Source organism: Poecilia reticulata, linkage group LG17 (genome assembly GCF_000633615.1).
Source record: "Poecilia reticulata strain Guanapo linkage group LG17, Guppy_female_1.0+MT, whole genome shotgun sequence".
Classification (NCBI taxonomy): domain Eukaryota; kingdom Metazoa; phylum Chordata; class Actinopteri; order Cyprinodontiformes; family Poeciliidae; genus Poecilia; species Poecilia reticulata.
In genome coordinates this window covers 23,264,739-23,279,101 of record NC_024347.1, presented here as the reverse complement: position 1 = coordinate 23,279,101, position 14,363 = coordinate 23,264,739, and the positions used below count along the sequence as shown (strand labels likewise).

At 36.9% G+C, this 14,363-nt stretch overlaps 1 protein-coding gene across 7 annotated transcripts in view; it reads right to left on the bottom strand.

The window, feature by feature from the left end:
• Positions 1-14,363, bottom strand: part of LOC103479750 (netrin-G1-like) — an 87,549-nt gene that overhangs the window by 26,896 nt on the left and 46,290 nt on the right. For all 7 annotated transcript variants that reach the window (XM_017310192.1, XM_017310191.1, XM_008434376.2 and 4 more), the window contains one exon: positions 10,083-10,726. In XM_017310192.1, coding sequence (XP_017165681.1) covers positions 10,083-10,726 — 644 coding nt within the window. The remainder of the gene's footprint in view (positions 1-10,082; positions 10,727-14,363) is intronic.

Here is a 14,363-nt window from a genome sequence, read left to right as displayed (position 1 = left end):
CAAAATGAAACCCAAATTTGCATAGCTCCGGGCCCTGCCCTCGAAAGACTATGATTTGTTTCAATGACAGGAGCTATTATTGAGTAGTGCCTTGATGTAGTCGTACAGTATTCCAATGTCTAAGACCCTAATCCCTCCCCAGCGATCGCAGTGGAGGGTTGTATTATTTGTGAGGTGATGTAGACAGCTGAGAAGAGAAGGGAGCCCTGGAGAAATCAGCAAGAAAAAGAAATAGTGTGTTAAGATGAAACTCTGAGGTTTTCTGAATGCGGCCCCTCCTACTACAGATTCTTCAGCAGCAAGATTGAAAATATGAGCCGGGTGGAAAGTATTTCAATTTTGGAGCATGATGGGAATAAGTTTGTCACTTCATTAGAGAGTAAACACCCTCATCAACTCATGGAAGGACATACAGCACTAACCGTTAACAAGCCCCAACAAGCTTGTCTGCTTCACTTCGAGAAAACCTTGATCACAGAGCAACTGCAGCCAACGAGCAACTTGATGATTTTACAATCCATGGCTGCTTCCTCTTCAGAGACAGCTTATGTTGATGTACTTTCTCTGGCACCCATATATTATTTACAAAGACAGCCCRTCCCTTAATGAGCACTAATTAAACACTGGAGACTGGGAGATGACTGGCAGAAAACATCACAGCATGTGACAGACATCTGGTGGAAGACAAGTGATCAGATGACGGAGGAGCTGCAGAGAAAACCTACGGTGGAAAGCAAAGCAACACTGGAGTCATGTGAACCTGCACTTGAACCTGACTTTGAAACTCTGTCAATCAAGCTGGCTACAGCTGTCATGGTTCAGAGGGCATGAGCTTAGAGGATTGCGTGTGTGCGTGCTGCATGTGAGAACCTGAATACGWGCCAAAAAGTGGTGTGTGTGTGTGTGTGTGTGTGTGTGTGTGTGTGTGTGTGTGTGTGTACAGTTTGTGTTTTCCTTCTGCAGCGATATAAAGGGCAAGTCTGACAGAGGAAAGAAGAGTGAAACCTGTGCTACGTCTCATATTCGTTATTTCAGATTTAAGTCTGAGCTCACTTTGTTTTAAAGGTTTTTGTCATCAGATTTCGATCACGCAGCTAATAAATTAATAAACACTAACGTCACAAAACTGTATCGAACCTGGAYGTTTAAATATCTGGTTTTACATTTTGTTTTGTTCTAAAATATTAAAACTAATTTTTTAGTGATAGTGAACATACTATTCGCCTAAACAATTTAAACCCACCTAAAACCTGCTCTCTGCACAGTTTGCATATAATTTCCTATGAAAGAAATCCTCTTCTTCTGCAAAGTGGTGAGCTGGCTGAAAGCAGGCTAAAGCTTTTTCCCAATGCTTTAAAAAAAACTMATTTGGCTATTTAATATATAAATATTTCTGCAACAAAAAAACAAAAAATTATGGGTATTCATAATGTGGCAAAGAAAGGAGCAACTCCTATTTATTCCATGAAGCTGACGAGATTTTTAAGGAGGTGACGAGCTGAGCTGCATATTTTAAGTAACTACCTAGCTGAGTCAGTAGACCAGCTAATTAATATTTAACTAATAGGTTGTAATAGCGCATTTAATGGTGTTATGACAATATGACAAAAAATGTACCTGATCAACTATTTTAGCAACCATACATATATTTTCTTTTTCTGTCAAATCATACATTTTTGTCTCAAACATTTGTGTCTATTTTGTGATCACTTGGTATTTCTGCTCAAGAGTTTAAACCATGGGAGCCATCCCATACATTCTTGGCCATGGTTAAGAAATCTAATTTATTTTTTCCTACAGTGTTTGAGCCAAATGGAGGAGTGAGAATCCAAACACTAAATCTAAGACATAGCTCATATTTTGCAWAATAAGCTGCCATAACACTCCATATATGAAGTTCTGAAAAAAAAGATGCATAACATATAAGAAATGACTTTCATCAGAAGCAATCCAATGAAAAAAAAAACAGAAGAATATTGGCATATTTTCCAAGTCAAATCCAAGTTTTACCAAGCATTTAAATGTGTTTTCTTAGCTTGCCCACCGATTTTCTGGTAAAAAAAAACAACAAAAAACAACAAAAAACACATTATTTAATATACTTATTCCTATAAGTATTTTTTTTAATAAAGCAAAGAGTCCATTTTGTAATCAAATTCTGAATACACATTGAATATTTATAAGAAATCAAAAGTAGAAACCTTTTGCAATCCAAATGATCAATTATTTAAAAATACCACCAGTAAGATACTAAAAATAAATGTTGAAAAATACTTTCTCATCTACATTTTCATTTTTAAGGATACAAACTGAACTGAATCATTTTGTATTTTTCTAGMAAATCTTACTCTGTTGTTTATAATTTTTGTCATCCAGAAAGGAAATCATTTTTTGCTTGGCTCAGACTGAGTGACCTACTCTGTCCTTCCAGACCGCGAGAAGACATTCATGTGAAGGCCATGTGAACAACTCAGACACACTGAGTGGCTGGATGTTATAGAGACACATCATTGTTTCAAAAACCGTATAATCCAACTTKTTGCATTACTTTGCAAAGCAAGGTTAAACCCCAATTCTTCTCAAAGTGTCAAAGGCTTTGGTGTGGGAATGAAACTCGGCTAAGAATGAACAAAATTTCCATCACGGTTCTAAACAACATCCTTTACAAAAACTCAGGAGGAATATTGATTGCTGTCCTCTTGCTGCATTCTGTCTTGCWTTATAAACTAACAAGCTTGAGAGGAAGAATAAGGAAGACCTGTAAAGACAGGATGGAGGGWAACGCATCCAGGTTGAAGGTTATATAAATGTCAGAAGTTAAAACAGGGGAAAGAAACGCTGGAGGACATTATACAGGAGATGTGAAGACTGTCCTTATAGTTTTCTGAAATCCCAGAGTGGATCCTGTGAATATGTAAATATCCTCAGCATCGAGGTGTTAAGGACATCGTGTAAATTCTCTGGAGAAGCTATGAAGAAATTGAGGTTTTCTTTAAAGTGCAACATTGAGCTGAAATCTGTAATGTAGTCCTATTAGGATATTGGGGAAGCCGTCGCAGTGGGAAATGCAAATTTTGTGGCCTGAGGCAAACTTTGGAAGCACAAAAACACAAGTAAAATGTTTCAAACTCTATCTTAAACCATTTTTTAAAAAATATTTAAAGTTTGCCATGTATTCCAAAGAGGGAAATAGAATAATGTTTTTGGTCTTTAGGTTTAACTCCTCTTAAACATCTGATTGTAACAAGTCAGCAGGGAATAAAAAAAAAAACAGCCTTAAATATATTCAAGCCYGGAGTTATGTTGACATTAGATACTCAGTCGTTTTTATAGTATAAAAAACTGCATTTATATATTTAGTTTTTCTAGTACTTTCTATTGCAGCTTTGTAGAAAGATGGTAAAAAGTGTAAGATTGGTTACAAAAAATAATAAAGTAACATAATGACCTTTACTATTGCAATTTATTAGACATAACACAGTAACAATTTAAAACATTTTAAAATGTATATTTAGTTTTAATGATAAATAAATGGCCATATAATAAAACTTTCTAACTTCCTAACTTTACAGCTCTGTTGCATGATTGCTACTTCTAAATTTGGTAAGATTTAGGTGTTATAATGTTGGTCGTATTAGATAATATCACCTAGCAGTAAAAACAGTTGCTCAGTGACTTTATATCTCTTATTCATGGTTATCACAAGGAGAGCACCATACATATTTCCACTTAAGGTTTAAGCATCCTAATGTTATGTAAACCATATAAAACAAAATTGGAAAATACTTTGTCCTTCCAAAAGTTTAATGTTGCCAATTCATGTTCATGTTTAAGGAGCTTGGTACCTAATAACCAATTGCTTAACTTCTCCTTCAGATAAATTAACCTTTCTGTTAAACTTCTAAATTAGTTCTTAATCAAGACAATGGTTTTGACACAAAATGTACAATTGTATATGCATTTAATCATATTTAACACATATAATTAATTAGTATTAAGTGCCAATAATCAGTACAAATTTACATACTGAACATATGCTTAAAAATGTGCATTTAATTATGTTTTATACCTTATTGCAAAAGCAATATATACTTGAATTGCATTTATAATGTTACTCTCCTTTTTGCGTTAGTTATAATAATCATATTAAGAGTATTTCTAAATGCTCTTTACATTTGCTCCTTTGATGTATTTTTACACAACACCTACATACCACCTAAAAGACAAAATATGAGGAGACAAAAAAAGGACAGACAGATTTGTAAAGGRAAAAAAAAGGAGAAAAATGACATTGGGGTGGAGCGAGATAAATAGCACATTAGCACTTATAGATTAACTGCCTCTTATTCCCAGGCCCTGCTGCAGCCCTGCAGATGTGCAGCACTGACCGCACCACTACCCGGCAGCGGTCATGTCTTAATTAACAAGCCGACATCTGATCAATAATTGAGGAACAATGAAGGGGGGATGTGAGCGCCGTGACAGACTGCATGGTTCAAGGTTTTTGGTTTTCTGTTGATGTGAAATAACACCAGAAATCAATAGCGCAGAGAAGCCCCAACACACACCGGCTTCCTACACGACATCAAAAAAACAACGACAAAAAAAAGGATTATCCCAACTSTATTCTTTTGCTCTCTTTTTGTCATAAAATATACATTTGAAAATRTATGAAACATTTGCAGCCAAATTGTACAGGGTGATTTGTGAGAGCATGGGAAATTATAGATCCGAGTGCCGTTTTCTAAACAGAGGGAGATATTTTCTCATGTTGCTTTACWGTATAATTGGAGATTATTTTAAAATTCTGAACTGCTTCAGCTCTGTGGCTAATTTCTTATGTTTGTGCAGCCAATACCGATTTCAGCCAATTTTAGCCAGTCTCCAACTATACAATGAAAAACCCACTGAAAAATAAATGTCCAGCTTTCTTACACCGCAGTTGTCATTAAWTATTTGTATTAAAAGCMCATTTTAAATCAAAGACAAAATGGTTATGTAGTTCACACATTTGACAATTTATTATTATTATATTAATGATTCAAAAAGGCTAACATTATTAAAACAGCTGTCTATGTGTGAATTTTCTTGGTAATATGACCCCTAAAATAATAAGCATTTACACAAAGGGATAACATCAAAATACATTGTTTTATAGCAGTCAGAAGTTGAAAGCTTGTAAGGTTGAGAGAACAACTTTGCACCGAGTCCTTCAGCCTGTTTGAAAGTCTTTCTGTCTTTTTCTGGCTTCCTTAATGAACTGCAGACATTGCTCATATCATGCTGTATCAAATTGATTTTTTGTAAATCACTTCYAACATTTTGATCCCTGCTCTGACCGTCATGATCCACCAGTTGTGATTTTGTTCTCTCTTGTGTTTGTAGTTACGTGTTTTAGTCTTGTTAGCGTTTCTCCATATTAGTTTATTCTGTTCCCTGCATTTCGGTTTAGTTTCTTGTGTTAGTGTTAGTTCTTAGCTTCTGGCAGATCACGTGTGTTTGATWCATTTTCTCCTGTGCCCATTATTCAGCCTTCCCTCAGTCCCTGCTTAGATTCTCCCCCAGATGCTCTTCATTATGTTGATTGTATTTACCTGGTTTGCAGGCCACAAACGCTTCTCTGCAGCATTTAAGTGCTGGTCTTGAGTTTTCTTTCTATCATGACACTAAAAAGTCATGATGTAGTGCTTGGATATCATGTGTTAACCGTTTTAAAAAGAAAAACGGCATCTTTGAGTTTTACCTGAGCTATCAGTCAGGGGCTGAACGTGTTGCAAATAAGCTAATTCCAGTCACTGGCTGTTTTCTAAATGCATCTTTTACCTCAACATTAAAAAGTTTGTATTGAACAGCACCAATAAAAAAATCAAACTTTTGAACATTGCTATAATATCAACTCATAATTAAGCCAAATTTTCTTCATWACAGGGACCGCATCAAATGACATATTAAACACACTGATTGCATGAGCGTGACTGCAATTCATACATTGTAGCAACTTGTCTGAACAAGATAAGCAGTTTGTGATGGTGACAAAACCTTATCTTAATAATTTGACATTTTTTTGTCTTATATCAATCATTAAGGGTAACTTCTTCGGGTGTTTACGTGATATGAAATGACACAAGTAAAGAATAATATAGTCTGAGCAGCTTGTAGAAAAGCTGTTTTTCACTCAATCTAAGGGACAAATGTGTATTTTTTTWAACTCGTTCTTCTAAATACCCTCTGTTCTTAAAGCCTGGAAGGCCTGAAAGCTAACAGACCTTATTGAATTCATAAGACCTGTACCGGGATCAAACGCCATTTTGATTGAAAGGTGAAAATGAGTSTAGATTTCAGGTTAATATGACAAAACTTTTAAAAACACAGTGGCAGCTTCAMARATGTGTCACCTCTGCTACAATAAATCTAAAAATATTGAAGAAATACAGAACCGTATTACTAAGCGCTTTAGACTATGGTTACATACCCCAGAGCTCTACACTCATTAAAAGAAGACAATACAGATGAAAAGGGCAATTTCATTTGGTTAGTTGCTTTGTGCAATTTTTGAATAKWGGCTTTTWWAAAAAAAAAGAATTACAATATACATAGGTAATTTGAAGTATGTCATTGTTAGGCAGAAACACGAAATCTAATTTAATCTTAAAACCACCTAGTTTTACTTTTGTGTCTTTCAGATAGTGGAAAATGACAAGAGGGAACAGCTGCACTGCATGGCTCTGAACGTGTTAACCAAAGCTCCATGTTGATAGAAAAGCATGTGACTGCTCGGATAAAGCTGTGAGGATGCAGTGTTACTTTATAAACCTTGTCGACACAGTTTTTAATTATCCATCTAACAGAGAGTCATTTGCTTTGCCTTAAAACCAAAGGCCCGCATGATGCCCTTTTCTGCACAGTTGCCTGGCAGCCAGGAGGTTTATCCCCTTCTSTGTGGAGTTTGSATGTGAGTATCTGTGGGGTCTCTCTCATCGTCTAAAAACATGSATGTTGTTTTGTAACCTAACCTTGCCTTAAACTCCAATAACTATATCCATGACATGTTGGCTGTGTTTTAGTCTCCATGATGCTATTCATTCACTAAAGTTCTCTAACAAATCTTAGAGACCTTTTAGAACAAAGAGTAGTGACCTGAATGAAATGAATGACAGACTTAGTTTCTAATTGTAAAAAACAAAAAAATTAAGGTGTTATTTTTTTTTTTTCCCCCATAATTTTACTACTAGAAATAGAAATCTGAAATTCCAAGCCATGGAGTTTACTTTGATACCCTTGAATAAAATCCATTGCAACCAAATGTCTTCAGGAAGTCTCTAAAACAAATAGGATCCAACTGTTTGTAATTTAATCTCAGCATATCTCAGTTTAAATCCAACTGTTCTCTGAATGCCTCACAGGATTGTTAAAGAACAAACAAAATGAAGACCCGGGACCAAAGCAGACAGTTCAGGGATAAAGTTGTGGAAAAGTTTAAAGTATATTTAGGCTATAAAACAAACGGCACAGGGAGCTTTAATCATCTCACAGAACATTACTTCATCATCTGAAAATTTGACAGTTGTGTCAAATTCTTGACACAACTGTGTCAAGAATTTGACACAGTTGTAGAACTACCAAAATTTGGCTATTCAGCGTCAGAGGAGGCACAGAAAAGGAACTTGATTGAGGACTGATGACATTGTGGCTGTTTTTTTGCCAGAAACCACGGAGAGAGYGCACACCAGATGTGTAGAAGAGGCTGCTCTTGTCGGCCAAAATTCATGCACCATACTACATGTGAAGGGAAAAACAACAACAAAAAAAGTTTAAACAACAATTCCACTAACACAGCAAAGATGGAGCCAGAATGAAATGCCTTTGATCAAAGTTTAATGAGTCAAAATGGCATAAACAAAGTAAATACATACCTATTTATGGACTGAGCTTGAAATGATTTTTAAATAACATTKAGTCTCTAGATGTGTAAAACTGATATGGACATATCCCACAAAAACTGGCAACTCAACAGGCTGTGAAGCAGAGCTCTGCGAAGTACTGACTCAGTGAATRCATATGCATGTTGCACTTTTCTTGGTCTGTATTTAGCTTTATCTGTTGTATAATCAACTTTGACCAGCTTCACCTTTCGCTGGTGTAGATAAGAATCCCTGGAGCCTGATGGGTGAATCTTAAAAAAAAAGAAAAGAAAAAAAAACAGCAACAACACACAATTGTGCACTACTTTGTCAAAAAAAAAAAAAAGCTCCAACAAATCTATTGAAGTTTTGTGGTTGGAAAGCTACCAAATCTGATAGTCTAATAGTGTGAGTGTTGCAAAGCTGTTTACCCTGGTGCTTCTCACTTTTGCTTCAAARTTTATTTTAAAAAAATAAATAAATAAATCTGGTTCCAAAACAACATCCAAACAAACCAGTTATTTATTTTTACAACTGAGATTCTCTAAATCTCCACTGAAAAAAATTCATGGCCTACTTCCAAATTTTCCTTTTGCAGTTACATTGCTTTTTTCAACTTAATGACTTACCCCATCCCAAACAGTCAGAGCCCTAACGCCCGATTGCTAAAAACCGTCTGCAGCAAAACTGAACCTGTAAATATTCAGCTGTGTCTGCAAGGGAAAGTTTATCAGCCTTTGTGGTATATTCTGGGAGTTTTCAGACAGGATGGCCATCCTGTGATAAGCCTTTCACATTCGGTGGTAGCCAGAAGGCTACTGAGGCTGCTGGAAACTCTAATCAGACTCTGCCCACCTGCCTCTATCCTGCTCTTTCAAGTGAGTAACTGATCCACTTCTGGACAGAAATCATATGTTTATTTCCCTTTCTTTCTCATTGCAAACTTCTGCTTGAAAATTGAATTGGATGCCCTGGGGCAGGATGGAAAATTGCGCAAAAATAACTTATTTTCCCTACACTCAACCTTTTGCTACCCTAATGAATGGCAAAATAAGATAACGGTGGGAGATGCTATTCCACGTCAGCTAGCCGTCCTTTCAATTTAGAGTTCATCAATTCATGTTTAAAGTGTAAGTATCAATACTGGAAGATGGTGTGTGACTGCAAGAACATGAATCGCTCACGGAGGAAAAAAAATTACACTGTACTGTTATGCAAAACCTCTCCAGACATTAGATCAAACACATCAAATGCCGCGAGACCTTGTCAGATTGTTTGTTGCACAGCATGGCAGCTCATTTTCACCCCGTGATTTAGTCAGATAAAAATGTATTATTTAAGAGCAGGAACATCATTGATTAAATCATAAATCCCCTCTTTACTGAACAGGGCAAGGGTAAATTTGGAGCCAAGTCTGGCAGCTTTAACATCGTCACATTTCACTGATGTGTCCCGGATAATTAGCATTTAATCAGCTGCAAATATTCCTAATTACAAGATTAATCTCTAACCAATTAGCCAACCTGCTAATGGTTTTACTCTACCATTGAAGTACACTGAATTCCAATTAGGGAGTAACAACCCTAATTTACCTAGAGGCCCATCTGATGGGTCATTACCAACCCAGTTACTTTCTGTATAAACTGAAGGCAGCAAGCAGCACAGATCCCATAGGAGAGCAGCTGTGGAAGCTTTATGGCCAACGTGTGAGGCATTTCCATGCATCACGGGACAATGTTTCTACTTTCTGAAAATAACAGAGTCATACTGATGATTCACTAATGAATATATGACGCTCAGCGACACCGCAAGATCCGGAAACTAACATATGCACTGGATTTGATCTCAGTTTAGTTCACTTACTGGGTGTTAAGTGTGATATTTGTTAATAAAAAGCGTAATGTTGCAAGCAAGAATGGGGTGCTAGTCAGTAATTTAAAATTTAATTTAGTACAAGCACAAAGAGCATTGGCGTTTTAACAGTCAGTAGTACTACACCTAATATCCAGGTCACTTCTGACGCAAGTGTTTCTGAAGTTGTGATTTGCCCCCAAAAAGTCTTGAATTATTCATCTTTTCCAGTAGCATTCACAGATTTTTTTATTTTTATGAAGCTATTTATTTGAAATAAACAAAATAGCAACTAAGTGCAAGTCTCAAAGACTTCTTAGTGGATCTTACCTGCCCTGTACCTTGATGTCAGATATTGCGTAGAAGTATCTGGATAAATTGTTCTCATCCACCATGGTGGCTCCAGTAGCTGGCTTTAGTAGTCTAATCCTCAGATCTGTGATTGTGAAGAAATCTCTCAGGTTCTTAGTGGTATCCAGCTGACCGTATAGTGAAGCCATGTTGTGTAGCCGAGGTCCAGCAAATAGAGCGAAGCGGTCCTTTATCTCAAAACGTACGGTCTTGTCGTTCTTCCACACGTAGCCTCGAGAGTATTCCTCAGTACAAATTATGTCCAGCAGGGTGCGCTGGGACAGGTCGTTCACTGTCTTGGGCTCCATGGTGAAAGCATCCAGGCAATCAGTGGCGTAGAACTGGTAAGGGGTCCAGGTGCGACCGTAGTCGAGTGACTTCTCCAGGGCCATCTGCTCCGGCCGGCCTGACTCAAAGGTGATAACGATGTCATCAGTTAGCTCGATTGTCTTGTTCCAGGACAGCGTAATGTTGACTTGCAGAGGCTTTGGGTATTTCTTCCATGATGTCGATTGCCAGAACGTTGTGGGATTTCGACCTTCAAAGTCAAACATTAACTCAGGAGGATGAGCCAGCTCCTCAGTAGCAGCATCGCATTCATTGTTGCACATGTAAGGATTCTCCTGAACGAAAACACAATAAAAACAAAAGTAAGTGAATTGTTTATAATGTTTATTTGATAAGGACAGATACAAGAAACATAGATCAAGATAATCTAATCTCTGTAATCTCTGTCCCACAGGGACCGTTAGCACTTTTTAACACAATAATTACATCAAGTGTTAAAATAATTTCCTATGCTTTATGTTAGTGCTGCTGAAACTGCTAAGTCTGACCTAAATGCAACTTTTGCAAATGCTCTTTATTTTAATAAACACAATGTTGGTAAACTTTTGAGTTAAGCTTATAGGGATTAACATTAAATAAAAAAAATATTTTTGAAATCAGATAAAGAAAAAATTAGATTTTAATGAAAATGGAATCCATTACTCTATTGTCACGGAGGTAATGTTGATCCTAATGGGATATTAGGATATATATATATTGTTTGTGTTATTTATATTTTTTTTTTTACAAAAGGAGTTATTACCAAGTTTGCATGGCCATGTTTAAACGTCTTTGATGAAGAAAGTGGTGAGGAACTATGAACTGTTCCTTCAGCTACCTGAAAAGAACATATGTAACCACTCAGCAAACTAATAAAAGATGGATCAGAATTGATCGGAGCAGGAGTGAAAACATTCAAAACCCGAGGCTCAGGTTCAAAAACTAAAATGTTAACAGGTCAGTGTGGTATTTAAAAAAAAAAAAAAAAACGAAAACACAGAAGATGAATTTTTGTAGCTACAGGAAAGAATACCAAAAAATAGAATTACACAACAGTAATTATATTTGTTTTAATTTAAACTCAAACTAAATATTGTTCACTGTTCCTTTGCCTTGATGGTTTACAACTCTGCTCCACACAATTTCTATTCCATTAAAGCCCACGTGCACGTCGTAATCTAGCAATGTCATTTCTAAGGCTGCAGGAGATGGTGACCCTCTCGTTGAGACGATACTGTGGATACCGTATTCCTGATGAGCACCGTTCCAGCTCCGACCTGCCCCACAAATTGCCTGTGTAATTGATATTCTTGTGTGGTATTTCAGCTGGGATAGGAATGGAATCCCGATGAGTATTTCTTATGAAACACGCAAAGGGACATGCATTTTTCATGGGCCCGTGTTTGGTTTCTGCCATAGACATCCAGCGAGTTCGGGTGTTTGTGCGAGCGAGTTTGTGGGGAGAAAGAGCTGCGCTCTTGATGTGTTTGTGTTTGTTTGTGACAGGGATAGAGAGCTGTGAATGTGTTTGCCCATATGTGTGCACACAAGCAGTATGTACTGGCGTGTGTGTGCGCGTGTGTGTGTGGGTGTGGACAGGGTAGCAAAGGAACAATGAAAGAGCGAGAACTGAATTGGGGGCAGAGAGCACAAGGCTCCTTTCTATAGACATTCCTCTCACCTTTTGGTCCAGGAACAATGAGGTTAAGTACCAGGAAGATTCATACCAACTGTAACATGATTCAATAATGAGCAATCATCTGGTACTCTACTCTGAAAATGATTTAAAGAGGAGAAAAGCTCCCCAAACTGTCAGATTGTTAAGAAATTATCCAATTCCTCTGTGCCCCGGAAAAAAATTCACATCAAATTCCAACAAAATATTTGAACCTTTAAGAAACAAAGTGACTAAATATCCAGTCTAAAATATTACTAATAAGTATATATTCTAATTATACCCAGTAGCCTGTCCTGTTTAAAAGTGCCTTATGAAAGTTTGAAGATTTAATAAATGCTACAAACACATGCAAATAGTCAGAATTCAAACCCTGAACAGAAATATATATTTTAAAGAACATATTAATGTATAAGAGGCTTGAAACTAGTGATTTAAGGCAAAAACTTAGGTACAAAGCAGTTTATGTTTTTTTCTATCTATCTATCTATCTATCTATCTATCTATCTATCTATCTATCTATCTATCTATCTATCTATCTATCTATCTATCTATCTATCTATCTATCTNTCTATCTATCTATCTATCTATCTATCTATCTATCTATCTATCTATCTATCTATCTATCTATCTATCTATCTATCTATCTATCTATCTATCTATCTATAGATAGATAGATATCTATCATAGGTGAGTTATTGCCTCCATCTCATGGCCCACGATGGCTTTAGGTCAGGCCCACCATTACATTTTTATCTGAAAAGACCAGTGGTTGCTTTTTTCTTCAAGTGAATTGCGAAATCTCTATTTCAGAAATAAAAAAAATAAAAAAACGTATTTTAAGGTTTATCTTCCTCTGAGAAAACGGTACGAAGACTGTATTTAGATACACATCTCCAGAGTCTGTTTTATTTCCTATGCTATGCTATCACCGACTTACTCTTCAGCCTGAAGAGATATAACTGTGCTATCAAGAAGGACAAGACTGCAAGATATTGGTTCAGCTGACTCAAAGGAGCATAACATGATCCAATTAGAAGGGTAATGAGGGTTATGCTGCTAAGAGAGAATGTGAGAATAAGAAAGAGTGGGAGGTAGTGTGAATGTAAACCTTTTTAAGGAGCATCTCAGTTGCTAAAAGTATTCTCCTTTCACGCCCATGCACTCCCACACACATTCAACACTAACCCAAAGCTTAAGAGGCCACAGTGCAGCCTGAAACCAAAAACATAGGRAAAAAAATGGAGATTTCGAAATAGAGAGTTAAGGGGTAATAGGGAGAATGGTTGGCTGCCTGGGTTTTGCCGCAGGGACAATAAATTGTACTCAAGTTCTCAGTTTACTGACAATGTGTTGCTGAGGGTCATTATAGTCACTGCTTTAGGTCTGTTAGAGAGGTTGATGGTACAGAGAAGGAGGAAACGATGGAGTTTGTGAGAGGCACTGATTCACCTGTTGTTATTCAAGAGCATGAATTTTCAGTTATTTCTTTTATTGGCTCTTCGGTTTGGTTTCGTGAACAGTGGGGTGGCTGCCTTCGCATCAGCCGAGCAAGGACTCTTATTCACAGATGCTATGAGGAAGTGTGTGCCAACAACATCAGAGGATAATGGGTAAGCAATTTTCTAACAAAACAACGAGAAGAGCAGTAAATAGAAGCACTAAGCAGCAAAGTTTCACCAAACACGTCGCCACGTTTGGTGAGTAAAGCAGCGGAGAGAAGCCACAAACTCTTGCAACGTTTTCTTGTTGTGTACGTCGACTTCAAACCTTCGGGGAAGCATATGGTGCTTATTTGCTCCTCCTGAACTGCAGCATACCGTTATGCCTTTATACAGCCTAGTTTATGTGAAATGGGAGATTGAGAGAAATGTCAGCACCTTTTAGCAGATATCCTGTGGTGGTTATTTAACAACAAAAACAGTGCCCTATAAAGATCAATACCTTCCATGGTCATTTAAGACCAAGGCCTTCAGTGCTCTGCCAGGGGGCAGCTATTGAAAAACAATAAACCCTCTCAACTTGATCCTTTACCTGTGATCGTGGCTGTGGGAGAGGGGAAAAGTCAGTGGAGGATGTGAAAGAGGCAAGAATTTTGGACCAAAATGAAATATCGACCAGCTGAAAAATAGACTTGACCTTAGAAATAAAGAACTGACATGTATTGGAATGTTGCTAAAGGGTTAGCTAAGCATTACTTAATACAAAGCAGCATATTTATGATGTTATATAACTATTATGAAATGAACATATATATA